Here is a 13,210-nt window from a genome sequence, read left to right on the forward strand (position 1 = left end):
CTACCAGACAGCAACAGTCCATAGAGACGTCCTTGAGTTGTGTTTCTAGTATCTGGATTACAGGTTCAATTTGAAGGCTGAAGGAAAAAGTATGTATAAATTTGCCATTTCTAATGCCTCATATGTACCAAACACCGGGAAGCATCACAGAAACATTCATATATATTCAGTCGTACAGATATCCTTGAAATATCCATTCAATTTACCCTTCTATAAAGCCTATGATGTTTTGTTTAAAGTGTAGTTAATCCTCACTTATAAAATATCCCTAGGGTACACACGGTTCCTGTATTTCAAATAAACAAGCTAGTGGCTCTGAGAATACCCATATGGCAGGAACAGAATAACATGATTATGCAATTTGGCTCGGCAGTAGATTCTGTACACCAGGAAAGGGAGAAATCAGCACCCTTCTTCCCTGTAACTTCATTAAGAACACCCCTCAAGACCCCTGGTGGCCATATTGTGAAGCTACCAACTATTTCTTTATTGGTTTGTTAGCTCAATCTAGATGTTAATTGCGAAGTTTTCTTTGAAGGTTGACACCTCCCCAAATTTTGCCACATCCTGGTGAATATCTGTAAAAATAAATATTAACCTTCCAACAGAATGTGGGTCAACCTGGTCCTTTCTCCAAAGAGTATGGCTGCAACACAAAAAATGAAACATTCTGAAAATAAAACATTGGCCTTATAATGCAAGTTTGGTGGGGACGGTGGTTGGTGCTTGGAACTTTACTGGGGATGGATGAAATATTAAAACATCTCAAGTTAGATCTCAACCTCTGTTGAAGCTCTCCACTAATGGAGACAGGCAAAGTGTCAGAAAAAAAATAGCAACTGACCTCCTAGTCAACCCTTGCCAGCTAGGTTTCCAAGATACGCAGGCTCAGCAGTTATGGGGAGACGGGAATGTTTTGGGAAGATATCTTTATATAGTATATCATTCTGACCAGTAGTGACAGAAATGTTTCCTCTCAGTTCTCCAAACTAACCATTGTACCTTAGGTCAGACCACTGTCTATTTCCACGTAGGTCATGCCCCCAGGGTAAGTGATTAGACAGCTACCCAATGAACTGTTCCCTTTGTACTTAGATAATGTCCTTCATAACATTGTGAACACTGTGATACTTTTAAGAGCTTTACCACCTATAATGCACCTCTGAGACATTGTTAGATAGGATGAAGTCTTAAAAACATCATTGTGATGATAGCCATGTTTTCTAAAAACACCATTAGCTATGGGACAAACTTGAAATCTTCCTCGTATGAACAAATATTGTCATGTCTAATTGAGGTCAAATAAGTTTTCTCTTTAAAGTACTATTTAAAAAATATGCTGTCCACAGTGTGTCTCAGAACAATGTTGAATTTGGTATTCAAGCCTACATTTTGTATTCAAGTTTCTGTGTTAGGTCTTGAATCCACAAAATTCTGTTCAGAAGAAAGACTGTAACATAATGCACCATTCAACATCTATTTGGTTCACCTGCATTTTTAAAGCTGAAGGCAACTTTCTGTAGTATGGTCCAAACAAATTCAATCAGGTACAGTTAGGGACTTCCATGAATGTATTGAATGTTGTGCTTTCCAAATAAGTTCACTATTTACTGTCATAATCTACCAGCTACTTTGTAAGATTTGTCTTTAAACAAGAACAATGTGGACTAAGACAAGGAAATCTATTGAAGGCATATTTTTTCCTGCAGTTTATTTTGTTCATACTAAGTAAATGTAGAATACATTTGCAATGATTTCCTTTTCATATATTCTTAATGCTTCTCTACAATTGTTCAGCAATTTATATCCTGAAGTACAATGTTACAATAATATCCTTGCAGAGTATGATGATACTTTCCAATGCTTTGTTGTGTGGCCAACTCCTATTAAATTACTATTCAACTATATTTCTCTGTCATTGATGTAACTTTTCTAAGTAAATTTTAAACTATTAAGTCTGAAATGATAGTTTCAGATTCAACTCCATTGATAGCTTCTCAAGAAAACCAATATTCTTGATACAGAATGAATATTTAGCATCTTTATACAACACAGAAAATTGTTTCTTTGTTACCTTAAACAATTCTATGTCAAAGAAATATTAGCAAGAATTAGTGATAATAATACATTTGAATTGTAGTCTTGTTGCAACAACATTTCCATTTTTGCATATATTGTCTGAATATGAAAACTATAGGCAGAATGTATATGACAAGTTATGAGGATCAAAAGGTAACAGGGTGCATTTTACAATACAGTTTACTTTTTCCAAAACATACCCTATTCTTTAGTGTTGTGGAATATATATAAATTTATGTCTCTCTATCAGGTTGATGTCTTGCTCGAGTTTTTTCATTTGGGCTTCAAGATTTTGTTTATGGTGTTGCTTGGAAAGAGTATCTATCAATATTGAAAGACCTTGAAATTCACGATTTAGTTCCTCCCAGTTCTGCTTCAGTCCCTGAAACGTTACCATAAATAGAAAAGCAAACAAGTCAATTTTGTGTTATCAGTCTAAAAGTATAACAGTAATATTTAACCTACCTTGGTATGAAGTATCAACTTGCATTCAAAATTAAATATTAAGCAACACACAAAATGCAGGAGGAACTCAGCAGGCCAGGCAGCATCTATCAAAAAGAGTCCAGTTGGCGTTTCTGGCCCAGACCCAGGGTCCTGCTGAAAGGTCTCAGCCAGAAATGTTGACTGTACTCTTTTCCACAGATGCTGCCTGACCTGCTGAGTTCTTTCGGAGGGAGAGGGAGAGGGAGAGGGAGAGGGAGAGGGAGAGGGAGAGGGAGAGGGAGAGAGAGAGAGAGAGAGAGAGAGAGAGAGAGAGAGGGAGAGGGAGAGGGAGAGGGAGAGGGAGAGGGAGAGGGAGAGGGAGAGGGAGAGGGAGAGAGAGAGAGAGAGAGAGAGAGAGAGAGAGAGAGAGAGAGAGAGGGAGAGGGAGAGGGAGAGGGAGAGGGAGAGGGAGAGGGAGAGAGAGAGAGAGAGAGAGAGAGAGAGAGAGAGAGAGAGAGAGAGAGAGAGAGAGAGAGAGAGAGAGATTGATTGATTCCAGCATCTGCAGATTCTCTCTTGTTTCTGATTAAACATTTAGCAATTATTTTCATTTAATGACATGATAAGAATGCCTTGATACTGAGGAGAGCAGATAGTGAAGTTAAAATTTTGCTAGCCAATATATCTACCTGAGCTAGTCAATTCAGAAATAAAAACTCTGCTACAATTAAAGGACTTCTAAAATTTGGAACAGCTATTTAGAAATCATTTAATAAACAAAAAATTCTGAAATAAGAGAGAAGTAATCTTAGGTTGACTCTTCCAACCTGTTAAGATAAATGCATCGAACCACTAAAAGAAGTGAAATTCTCCCTTTTCCTTGTGCTGACTCATTACTGAAGAGTCCAAAACTAATACAACTCTCTTCCTAACAAAATAACTGGAGCTTGTAGTCTAGTGTGGGAATTCAACACCAAAAACCAAAGAACAGTACTTTCTTCATCTTTGTTTTTAAAACAGTTCAGATGGATTCAAAGTCCAATGTTGTCTTTCAATATGTGAAGACAATGTCATGGATGCTCAGTATGGCAGGAAGAGCCACTCATTTGCATTTCTTCCTGGGGCACTGAAAATGAGTGGATTTTCCTGCCATACGATGGTTCTGATCTCTACTAATTAGATGGCAACTACAATGTTTTCTGAGATTGTGAAAAGGTATCTCCTTATAAATTCACACCAGTCCTTAAAGGAGGAACAAGAGTTGGAGAGTAATATGCAGAAGAAGTGGATGGAAAAGAAAATCCAAATAAAAACTGTGAGTTAAATAAGGGTATAGTGTGAACTACAAAGCAGGTAGCTAACAATGAGATAACAACATAACAGGGAAATATACAGTGCAGCTCCTCAGGAGCCAGTAGTAAGGCTGCAACCTTTTGTAGTATGTGTTAATGAAATGGGCTTGGATCTGTAGGCACTATTCCAAAATTTGGCAATGGTACAAAATGAAGAGGTGTAAGATTGTAATTGGATTTCAAGGAGATATAGGCAGGCTGGTAGAATAGGCATGAAGGCAACAGATGAAAATAAATACTGAGAAGCAGTACATTGATGACAGCATTGGTGCTGCTTCATGCACCCATGCTGAGTTTGTCAATTTGATCAACTCTGTCTCCAACTTCCACCCTGTCCTTAAATTCAATTGATCCATTTCCAATGCCCCTCTATCCTTTCTCAATTTCTCTGGCTCCGTCTCTGCAAACAAACTGTCTACCAATACCTTTTATAAACCTACTGATTCCCACTGCTATCTTGACTCTTCTTCCTTCTACCCTGTCTCCTGTAAAAATGCCATTCACTTTTCTCAGTTCCTTTGTCTGCACCACATCTGTTCCCAGGATGAGGCTTTCCTGTCCAGGACATCAGAGATGTCATCCTCTTCAAAGAAAGGAATTTCCCTTCTTCCATCATTGACGCTGCCCTCACTAGTATTTCCTCCATTTCCTAAACATCTGCGCTGCCTTAACAGGGATAGACTTCCTCTTGACCTCACCTACCTCTCCATGAGCCTCTGCAACTTCTCTACAACTTTTGCCATCTTCTGCCACCCCAAATACATCTTTACCTGCCCCTCTCATCTTTCCACAGGGATTGCCCACTCCATGATTCCCTTGTCCATTTGACGATCCCCATTAATCTCTCACTTGGCACTTATCCCTGCAAATGGCAGAAATGCTACACCTGCTCATTCACCACCTCCCTCACCTTCATTCAGGCCCCAAACAGTTCTATCAGGTGAGGCAATACTTCACCTGCAAATCTGTTGGAGTCATCCTCTGGATCCAGTGCTCCCGACCTGACATAGATTGGGAGACCACTTTGTTGAGCACCTCTGCTTCATCCACAAAAAGCAGGATTTCATGGAGGCCAACCATTTTAATTCCTATTTTGACATATCAGTCCATTGCCTCCTCAAATTACATGCAGAGGCCACTCTCAGGTTGCAGGAGCAAAACCTTATATTATGTCTAGGTAGCCTCCAACCTAATGGCATAGAACATAGAATAGTACAGCACATTACAGGCCCTTCGGCCCACAATGTTGTGCCGACCCTCAAACCCTGCCTCCCAAGTAACCCCCCACCTTAAATTCCTCCATATACATGTCTAGTAGTCTCTTAAACTTCACTAGTGTATCTGCCTCCACCACTGACTCAGAGGTCATGAATATTGATTTCTCCAACTTCTGGTAATTTTTCCCCCTTCCTCTTCCCTGATTACCCCACTCTGATTTTTTACCTTTCCTCCTCCCCTGTTGCCTCTCCTCCTTCCCTTTCTCCCATGTTCCACTCCCCTGCCTTATCAGATTCCTTCTTCTTTTCTTTTACCTTTCCCTTTATCTTTTCCACCTATCACATCCCAGCTTCTTATGTCACCCCTCCTCTCCCACCCACCTGGCTTCATCTAAGACCTTCTAACTTGTCCTATTTCTCCTCCCTCCATCTTATTCTGGCATCTTCCCCCTTCCTTTCCAGTCCTGATGAAGGGTCTCAGCCCGAAACATCAACTGTTTATTCAGTTCCATAGAGGCTGCCTGACTTGCTAAGTTTCTCCAGCATTTTGTGTGTGTTGCTCCGGATTTCCAGCATCCACAGAATCTCTTGAGTTTCTGAGAAACAGTTGGCAGGAAGAGTGAGAAGAGGTAATGTAGGTAATTGTGAAATTACAATAGAGTGGGATCAGTTGGGCCATAGGAGAGCAACCAGATATCACAAATTATGGAGTAGGGAGAAGAGTGTCATTTTGAACTCATGAAAAAATGGCACCACTGAATTGCAGTGGGTAAACCGAAGACACTACAGAAGAGTGCAACAAGTCTGAGCCGTTATTGCCCTCTTACTTCCAACTCATACCAGAGGTCTGATCTATACCGAATAACTGAAAAATATAATCACTCCATACCGTCAACACATCATTTCTCTCCTCTTCAGATAACATCTTCATTGAACCTTGCCGAATACGCTCCTTTACGTAAGCATCATATCCTTCTTGAGCTTTCTTCTCCTCTTCATTCCGCTTGATTATATAATCTGGTACTTTACCATAGCCCTATTAAGTGAATAATTGAGATTTACACATGGAATATGAAGTACACATACTGTTTTATTGTTGAATTAATTAGTTTGAAGATGACACAAAAATTGGTGGAGTTGTGAATAGTGAAGAAAGTTTAAAGGTAAAGATTAGCATTATTTGTCACAAGTGCGTCGAAACATGACCGACACAATCCAAGGATGTGCCGAGGGAAGCCCACAGGTGCTGGCAAACTTTTGGCACCAACATAGCATGTGCACAACCTACCAGCACTAACTCTACATCTTTGGAATTTGGAAGGAAACCGAAGCACCCAGAGGAAATCCATGCAGTCACAAGGAGAACATACCAACTCCTTGTAGACAGTGTCAGGAAGTGAACTGCACTCACTTTGCTGCAAAACATTACGTTAACCATTATGCTACCATGCCGGTCAAGACATCAAATGGTAGTTCATGATATAGATCAGGTGGAAAATGGCAGATGCATTTTAATCTGGGCAAGTTAGAGGTGATGCATTTATTTTAGGGGGTCAAATGCAACAAGGAAGTACAGTATGTATTAAATAGCAGGACCCTTTGGAGTATTGCTGTGCAGAGAACTCTTGGAGTGCTAGTCCATTGCTCTTGGAAAGTGACAACACAAGTGGATAGGATGATAAAGCATGCTTGCTTTTATCAGTTAGGAAGCAGAGTAGAGAAGTTGGGAAGTCAAGTTGCATATGTATAAAACTATGGTTATGCACCTTTGGAGTATTGTGTGCTGTTCTGTTTGCCACATTATAGTAAGGATGCGGACACACAGAGTCTGGCCCTGTGACTCAGAAGGGTAGGGAAAGGAAGAGGATGGCAGCAGTGATAGGGGACTCTATAGTTAGGGGGTCAGATAGGCGATTCTGTGGATGCAGGAAAGAAACACGGATGGTAGTTTGCCTCCCAGGTGCCAGGGTCCGGGATGTTTCTGATCGTGTCCATGATATCTTGAAGTGGGAAGGAGAAACATAGAAAATAGGTGCAGGAGTAGGCCATTCGGCCCTTCGAGCCTGCACCGCCATTCAGTATGATCATGGCTGATCATCCAACTCAGAACCCTGTACCTGCTTTCCCTCCATACCTCCTGATCCGTTTAGCCACAAGGGCCATATCTAACTTCCTCTTAAATATAGCCAATGAACTGGCCTCAACTGTTTCCTGTGGCAGAGAATTCCACAGATTCACCACTCTCTGTGTGAAGAAGTTTTTCCTCATCTCGGTCCTAAAAGGCTTCCCCTTTATCCTTAAACTGTGACCTCTCGTTCTGGACTTCCCCAACATCGGAAACAATCTTCCTGCATCTAGCCTGTCCAATCCCTTTAGAATTGTATACGTTTCAATAAGATCACCCCTCAGTCTTCTAAATTCCAGTGAGTATAAGCCTAGTCGATCCAGTCTTTCTTCGTATGAAAGTCCTGCCATCCCAGGAATCAATCTGGTGAACCTTCTCTGTACCATCCCTCTATAGCAAGAATGTCTTTCCTCAGATTAGGGGACCAAAACTGCACACAGTATTCTAGGTGCAGTCTCACCAAGGCCTTGTACAACTGCCAGAGGTTGTGGTACATAGTGGTACATAGTGGTACCAACGACATAGGAGGTCCTGAAAACAGACAACAGGGAGTTAGGAAAGAAGCTGAGAAGCAAGACCTCAAAGGTAGTAATCTCAGGATTACTGCCTGTACCATGTGACAGTGAGTATAGGAATAGAATGAAGTGGAGGATAAATGCATGGCTGAGGGATTGGAGCAGGGGGCAGGGATTCAGATTTCTGGATCATTGGGACCTGTTCTGGGGCAGGTGTGACCTGTACAAGAAGGACGGGTTGCATTTGAATCCAAGGGGGACCAATATCCTGGCGGGAAGGTTTGCTAAGGCGATTGGGGAGAGGTTAAACTAGAATTGCTGGGGGGTGGGAACCAAACTGAAGTGACAGAGGAAAGGGAGGTTGGCTTACAAATAGTGAAAGCTTGGACACAGTACAAAAGGGAGGATAGGCAGGTGATAGAGAAGGGATGCGCTCAGACTGATGATTTGACATGTGCCTATTTTAATGCGAGGAGTATTATGAATAAAGCGGATGAGCGTGGATCAGCACTTGGAGCTATGATGTTGTGGTCAATACAGAGATTTGGATGGTGCAGGGGCAGGAATGGCTACTTCAAGTGCCAGGTTTTAGATGTTTCAGAAAGGATAGGGAGGGAGGCAAAAGAGGTGGGGGGTTGTGGCACTGTTGATCAGGGATAGTGTCACAGCTGCAGAAAAGGAGGTCTTGGAGGAGTTGTCTATGGAGTCTCTGTGGATGGAAGTTGGGAATAGGGAGGGGTCAATAACTCTGCTGGGTGTTTTTTATAGATCACCCAACAGTAACAGGGGCATCGAGGAACAGATACGGAGACAGATTCTGGAAAGGAGTAATAATAACAGGGTTGTTGTGGTGGGAGATTTTAATTTCCTAAATATTGATTGGCATCCCCCTAGAGAAAAGGGTTTAGATGGGGTATAGTTTGTTAGGTGTGTTCAGGAAGGTTTCTTTACACAATATGTAGATAGGCTTACAAGAGGAGAGGCTGTACTTGACTTGGTATTGGGAAAATAACTTGGTCAGGTGTCAGGTCTCTGAGTGGGAGAGCATTTTGGAGATAGTGATCACAATTCTATCTCCTAAAGCTAGTCAAGAAGAAAAGAAGAACTTACAAAAGGTTCAAAAAACTGGATAATGATAGGAATCTAGAAGATTATAAGGCTACTAGAAAGGAGCTTAAGAATGAAATGAGTAGAGCCAGAAGGGGCCATGAGAAGGCCTTGGCAGACAGGATTAAGGAAAACCGCAAGGCATTCTACAAGTATGTGAAGAGCAAGAGGATAAGATGTGGGATATTAGGACCAATCAAGTGTGACAGTGGAAAAGTGTGTATGGAACTGGAGGAAATAGCAGAGGTACTTAATGAATAGTTTGCTTCAGTATTCACTACAGAAAAGGATCTTGGCGATTGTAGGGATGACTTGCAGTGGACTGAAAAGCTTGATAATGTAGATATTAAGAAAGAGGATGTGCTGGAGCTTTTGGAAAGCATCAAATTGGATAAGTCACTGGGACCAGATGAGATATACCCCAAGCTACTGTGGGAAGTGAGGGAGGAGATTGCTGAGCCTCTGGGAATGTTCTTTGCATCAACAATGAGGATGGGAAAGGTTCTGGAGGATTGGAGGGTTGCAGATGTTGTTCCCTTATTCAAGAAAGGGAGGAGGGATAGCCCAGGAAATTATAGGTCAGTGAGTCTTACTTCAGTGGTTGGTAAGTTGATGGAGAAGATCCTGAGAGGCAGGATTTATGAACATTTGGAGAGGCATAATATGATTAGGAATAGTCAGCATGGCTTTGCCAAAGGCAGGTTGTGCCTTACGAGCCTGATTGAATTTTTTGAGGATGCGACTAAACACATTGATGAAGGTAGAGCCGTAGATGTAGTCTACACGGATTTTAGCAAGGCATTTGATAAGGTACCCCATGCAAGGCTTATTGAGAAAGTAAGGAGGCATGGGATCCAAGCGGACATTGCTTTCTGTATCCAAAACTGGCTTGCCAACAGCAGGCAAAGAGTGGTTGTAGACAGGTCATATTCTGCATGGAGGCCGGTGACCAGTGGTGTGCCTCAGGGATCTGTTCTGGGACCCCTACTTTTTGTGATTTTTATAAATGACCTGGATGAGTAAGTGGAGGGATGGCTTAGTAAATTTGCTGATGACACAAAGGTTGGGGGTGTTGTGGATAGTGTGGAGGGCTGTCAGAGATTATAACAGGACATTGATGGGATGCAAAACTGGGCTGAGAAGTGGCAGATAGAGTTTAACTCAGTTAAGTGTGAGGTGGTTCATTTTGGTAGGTCAAATATAATGTCAGAATATGGTATTAATGGTAAGACTCTTAACAGCGTGGAGGATCAGAGGGATCTTGGTGTCTGAGTCCATAGGACGCTCAAAGCAGCTGCACAGGCTGACTCTGTGGTTAAGAAGGCATATGGTACATTGGCATTCATCAATCGTGGGATTGAGTTTAAGAGCTGAGCGGTAATGTTGCAGCTATACAGGACCCTGGTCAGACCCCACTTGGAGTACTGTGCCCAATTCTGGTCGCCTCACTACAGGAAGGATGTGGAAACCATAGAAAGAGTGCAGAGGAGATTTACAAGGCTCTTGCCTGGATTGGGGAGCGTGCCTTATGAGAATAGGTTGTGTGAACTCAGCCTTTTCTCCTTGGAGTGATGGAGGATGAGAGGTGACCTGATAGAGGTGTTCAAGATAATGAGAGGCATTGATCGTGTGGATTTTAGAAGGATTTTCTCCAGGGCTGAAATGGCTAGTATGAGAGGGCATAATTTTAAGGTGCTTAAAAGTAGATATAGAGGAGATGGCAGGAGTAAGTTTTTTAAGCAGAGAATGGTGAGTGCGTGGAATGGGCTGCCAGCGGTGGTAGTGGAGGCGGAAACAATAGGGTCTTTTAAGAGACTCCTGGATGGCTGCATGGAGCTTAGGAAAATAGAGGGTTATGGGTAAAGCCTAGGTAGTTCTAAGGTAGGGACATGTTTGGCTCAACTTTGTGGGCCGAAGGGCCTGTACTGTGCTGTAGGTTTTCTATGTTTCTAGAATAAATAATCAGAGTGTTTTACCTAGGTGAAAGTGTCAAATACTGGAGAGCATAGCTTTAAGTGAAAGTTGAAAGGAGATTTGCAAGGCATGATATTTTACACATAAGAGCGTATGGAATGCACCGCGAGTGGAGGTGTTCCAGTCTCGGCCACCCTTATTTACAAACATTGAGAAGTTCTCAGAGCTATACTGACCAGAAATAATTGCTTGTTATACCACATTGATGAATTACGCAAATGTGTTTAGGGAAATAAGATCAGACATCAGTTCTTTACCCCAGGAACTCAAACATGACATTAAGTAGGATAAAATTTCAAAGAATTAGTTAAGTTCACATTGGTAAATCAATGTATTCATTTGATACCTGTGCCTTTTAATGTCTACATCAAAAAATTTACATAGATGCTTGAGCCTCTCCTAAGTAGTTAACATTAATTATGTTTCTTAATGTTATGACTTAGTTTTCTGAAAGCAGAGCATGGATACTGAACAGGTACACTTTTCAAAAATGCAGTTGCAGTAAGTCAAAGGACTTACTTTTCACTCAGCATTCTGTTGTGTTCGTCCACCTATTTTACATTTTATGAAAAGGAATAAAATAATGCTAAGTATTATTCAGGAAAATCTGCATTACCTTCATTATAGATTGAAGAAAGAGATTAAGAAATAGCAGTTTTTTTGTGACATGGTCTATAAATTTCAAGAATATTTAAATCATTTTCCAATGTTAAGTGCACTTTGAAGTTACAGCTCAAATAATTACTGTTAAAGGCAGTGACATGTGCAACATGACTGTGTTAGTGTGGCTAAAGATTAAGATTTCAGAAGCTATAGTGGTAGGGATTAGAGCAAGACTGTAAGATTCTTAGGAATTGAGGGGAAAAGGAGATTTGTACATGGAAGCATGGTTAAAGTACATGCACACCAAAATGCTTCACAGAATGTGAGAAAAAACATGCTATAGACAGTTACTGAGTAAGTATTCAAATGTCTCATGCTCCAAGTATATTCCAATTAAGTAATTTGAGACCAGTCATGACTGTAATGTAACTATTTCCAGTCAGTAGCAGTATTATGCAAACACATGAATTAGGAGCAGGTCTAGACCATTGAGCCCTCAGGTTTGCTCCACTGTTTAATAAAGTCGTAGCTAATCTGAAATGATCCATTTACCTGCAGTAATATTTCATTCTTATTTATCAATTATCTATCTACCACTGCTTTCAAGATATTCAAAGACTTTAGTTCCACTAGCCTTTGAGGAAGGATGTTCCAAAGGCTCATAACCTTTAAAAAAAGCCTAATCTCTGGTTTGAAACAGCAATCCTTTATTTTGAACACTGATTTAATCTACAGCCCCAGATCTAGATTCTCCCTTAATAGTAGCATCTGAATATACATCCTGAGAAAACTCTGCACTACGTTAAGCGATTTATTCGTGCCCTCTTATTTTTCTAAATTCCAATGGGTAAGAGGCTAGCCTTCCCAAAATTATTGTCAGAAATCAACTTACCTGTTTCAGATAATATTTGTGTAAACTTTCTCTGTATTCCTTTATACATTAAAGAAATGTTGCATTAAAAAGCAATGCTAATGAAGATATTAGGACACCCACTTCTTTGTAAAGGCACAAAAGTCACCCAAGAATTATAGACCTGGCTTACTGTCTTGTTTAATAGAAGGCATTGTATATTTAATATTTCATTAAGATTTGAGTAATATTGTAAATGTATTGTTTGATTAAGCATTCTTTGTTGTTTATATAATTCATTACGGGTTATATGTAAAAGTACGTTGATGGCATTCCTCATGTTTGCATGCCTCACTAAAGTATGAACCAAGAAGACACATTACTCCCTGCCACCATGTTTTTCTTTCGATTAGTTTTATGTTTTGGAGTTACAAAACATAATAAAGGCATCTTCATATAGTAATTCCTTGGTACTGCAGTGAAGTACAAGCGTAGATCATGTCTTCAGTTCTCAGCAGTAAGAATTTAATTTATGATCTTCTTTTATAACTGTTGAAGTGCTATGAGAGAAGGTAATTTCAATAATTTCTAACATAAAATGTCACACATTTTTTTCATTCACATGACATTTTCTACAATGTTTTGGAAGGTAGGCAGGTTGTCTCATTTCCTGTTCTAGAAGGAATACAATAGATGCCTGCAGAGATTGAGGTCCTCCAAGAGGACTACAACCTTGCCATAGGGTGTGGAGGCTAGCATGCCTCAATAACCTGGAGAGCTATGTTGGCTGGAGTCAGAGCTTTATGCTTTAGCTCTTTGTAGGGTCACCCATGCCAAACAGGTCAGGGTAGAGGACTGACTAAGAGTTGTCCTTTAGTCCTCCAGGTTCAGGGGTTCAGCTCAGGTCTAACAACCCTGACTGGTAAAACAAAACTGTTAAGGAAACAGCAATGATGAATCCT

At 40.8% G+C, this 13,210-nt stretch overlaps 1 protein-coding gene across 1 annotated transcript in view; it reads right to left on the reverse strand.

Moving 5' to 3' along the window:
* Positions 1–1,682: 1,682 nt before the first annotated feature.
* Positions 1,683–13,210, reverse strand: part of enkur (enkurin, TRPC channel interacting protein) — a 33,621-nt gene continuing 22,093 nt past the window's right edge. Inside the window, exons 4-5 of the mRNA XM_073054680.1 lie at positions 5,964–6,110; positions 1,683–2,461 (exon numbers count right to left, since the gene is read on the reverse strand). Coding sequence (XP_072910781.1) covers positions 2,288–2,461; positions 5,964–6,110 — 321 coding nt within the window. The 3' untranslated portion in view covers positions 1,683–2,287. The remainder of the gene's footprint in view (positions 2,462–5,963; positions 6,111–13,210) is intronic.

Source organism: Hemitrygon akajei, chromosome 8 (genome assembly GCF_048418815.1).
Source record: "Hemitrygon akajei chromosome 8, sHemAka1.3, whole genome shotgun sequence".
In the NCBI taxonomy this organism is placed as follows: Eukaryota; Metazoa; Chordata; class Chondrichthyes; order Myliobatiformes; family Dasyatidae; genus Hemitrygon; species Hemitrygon akajei.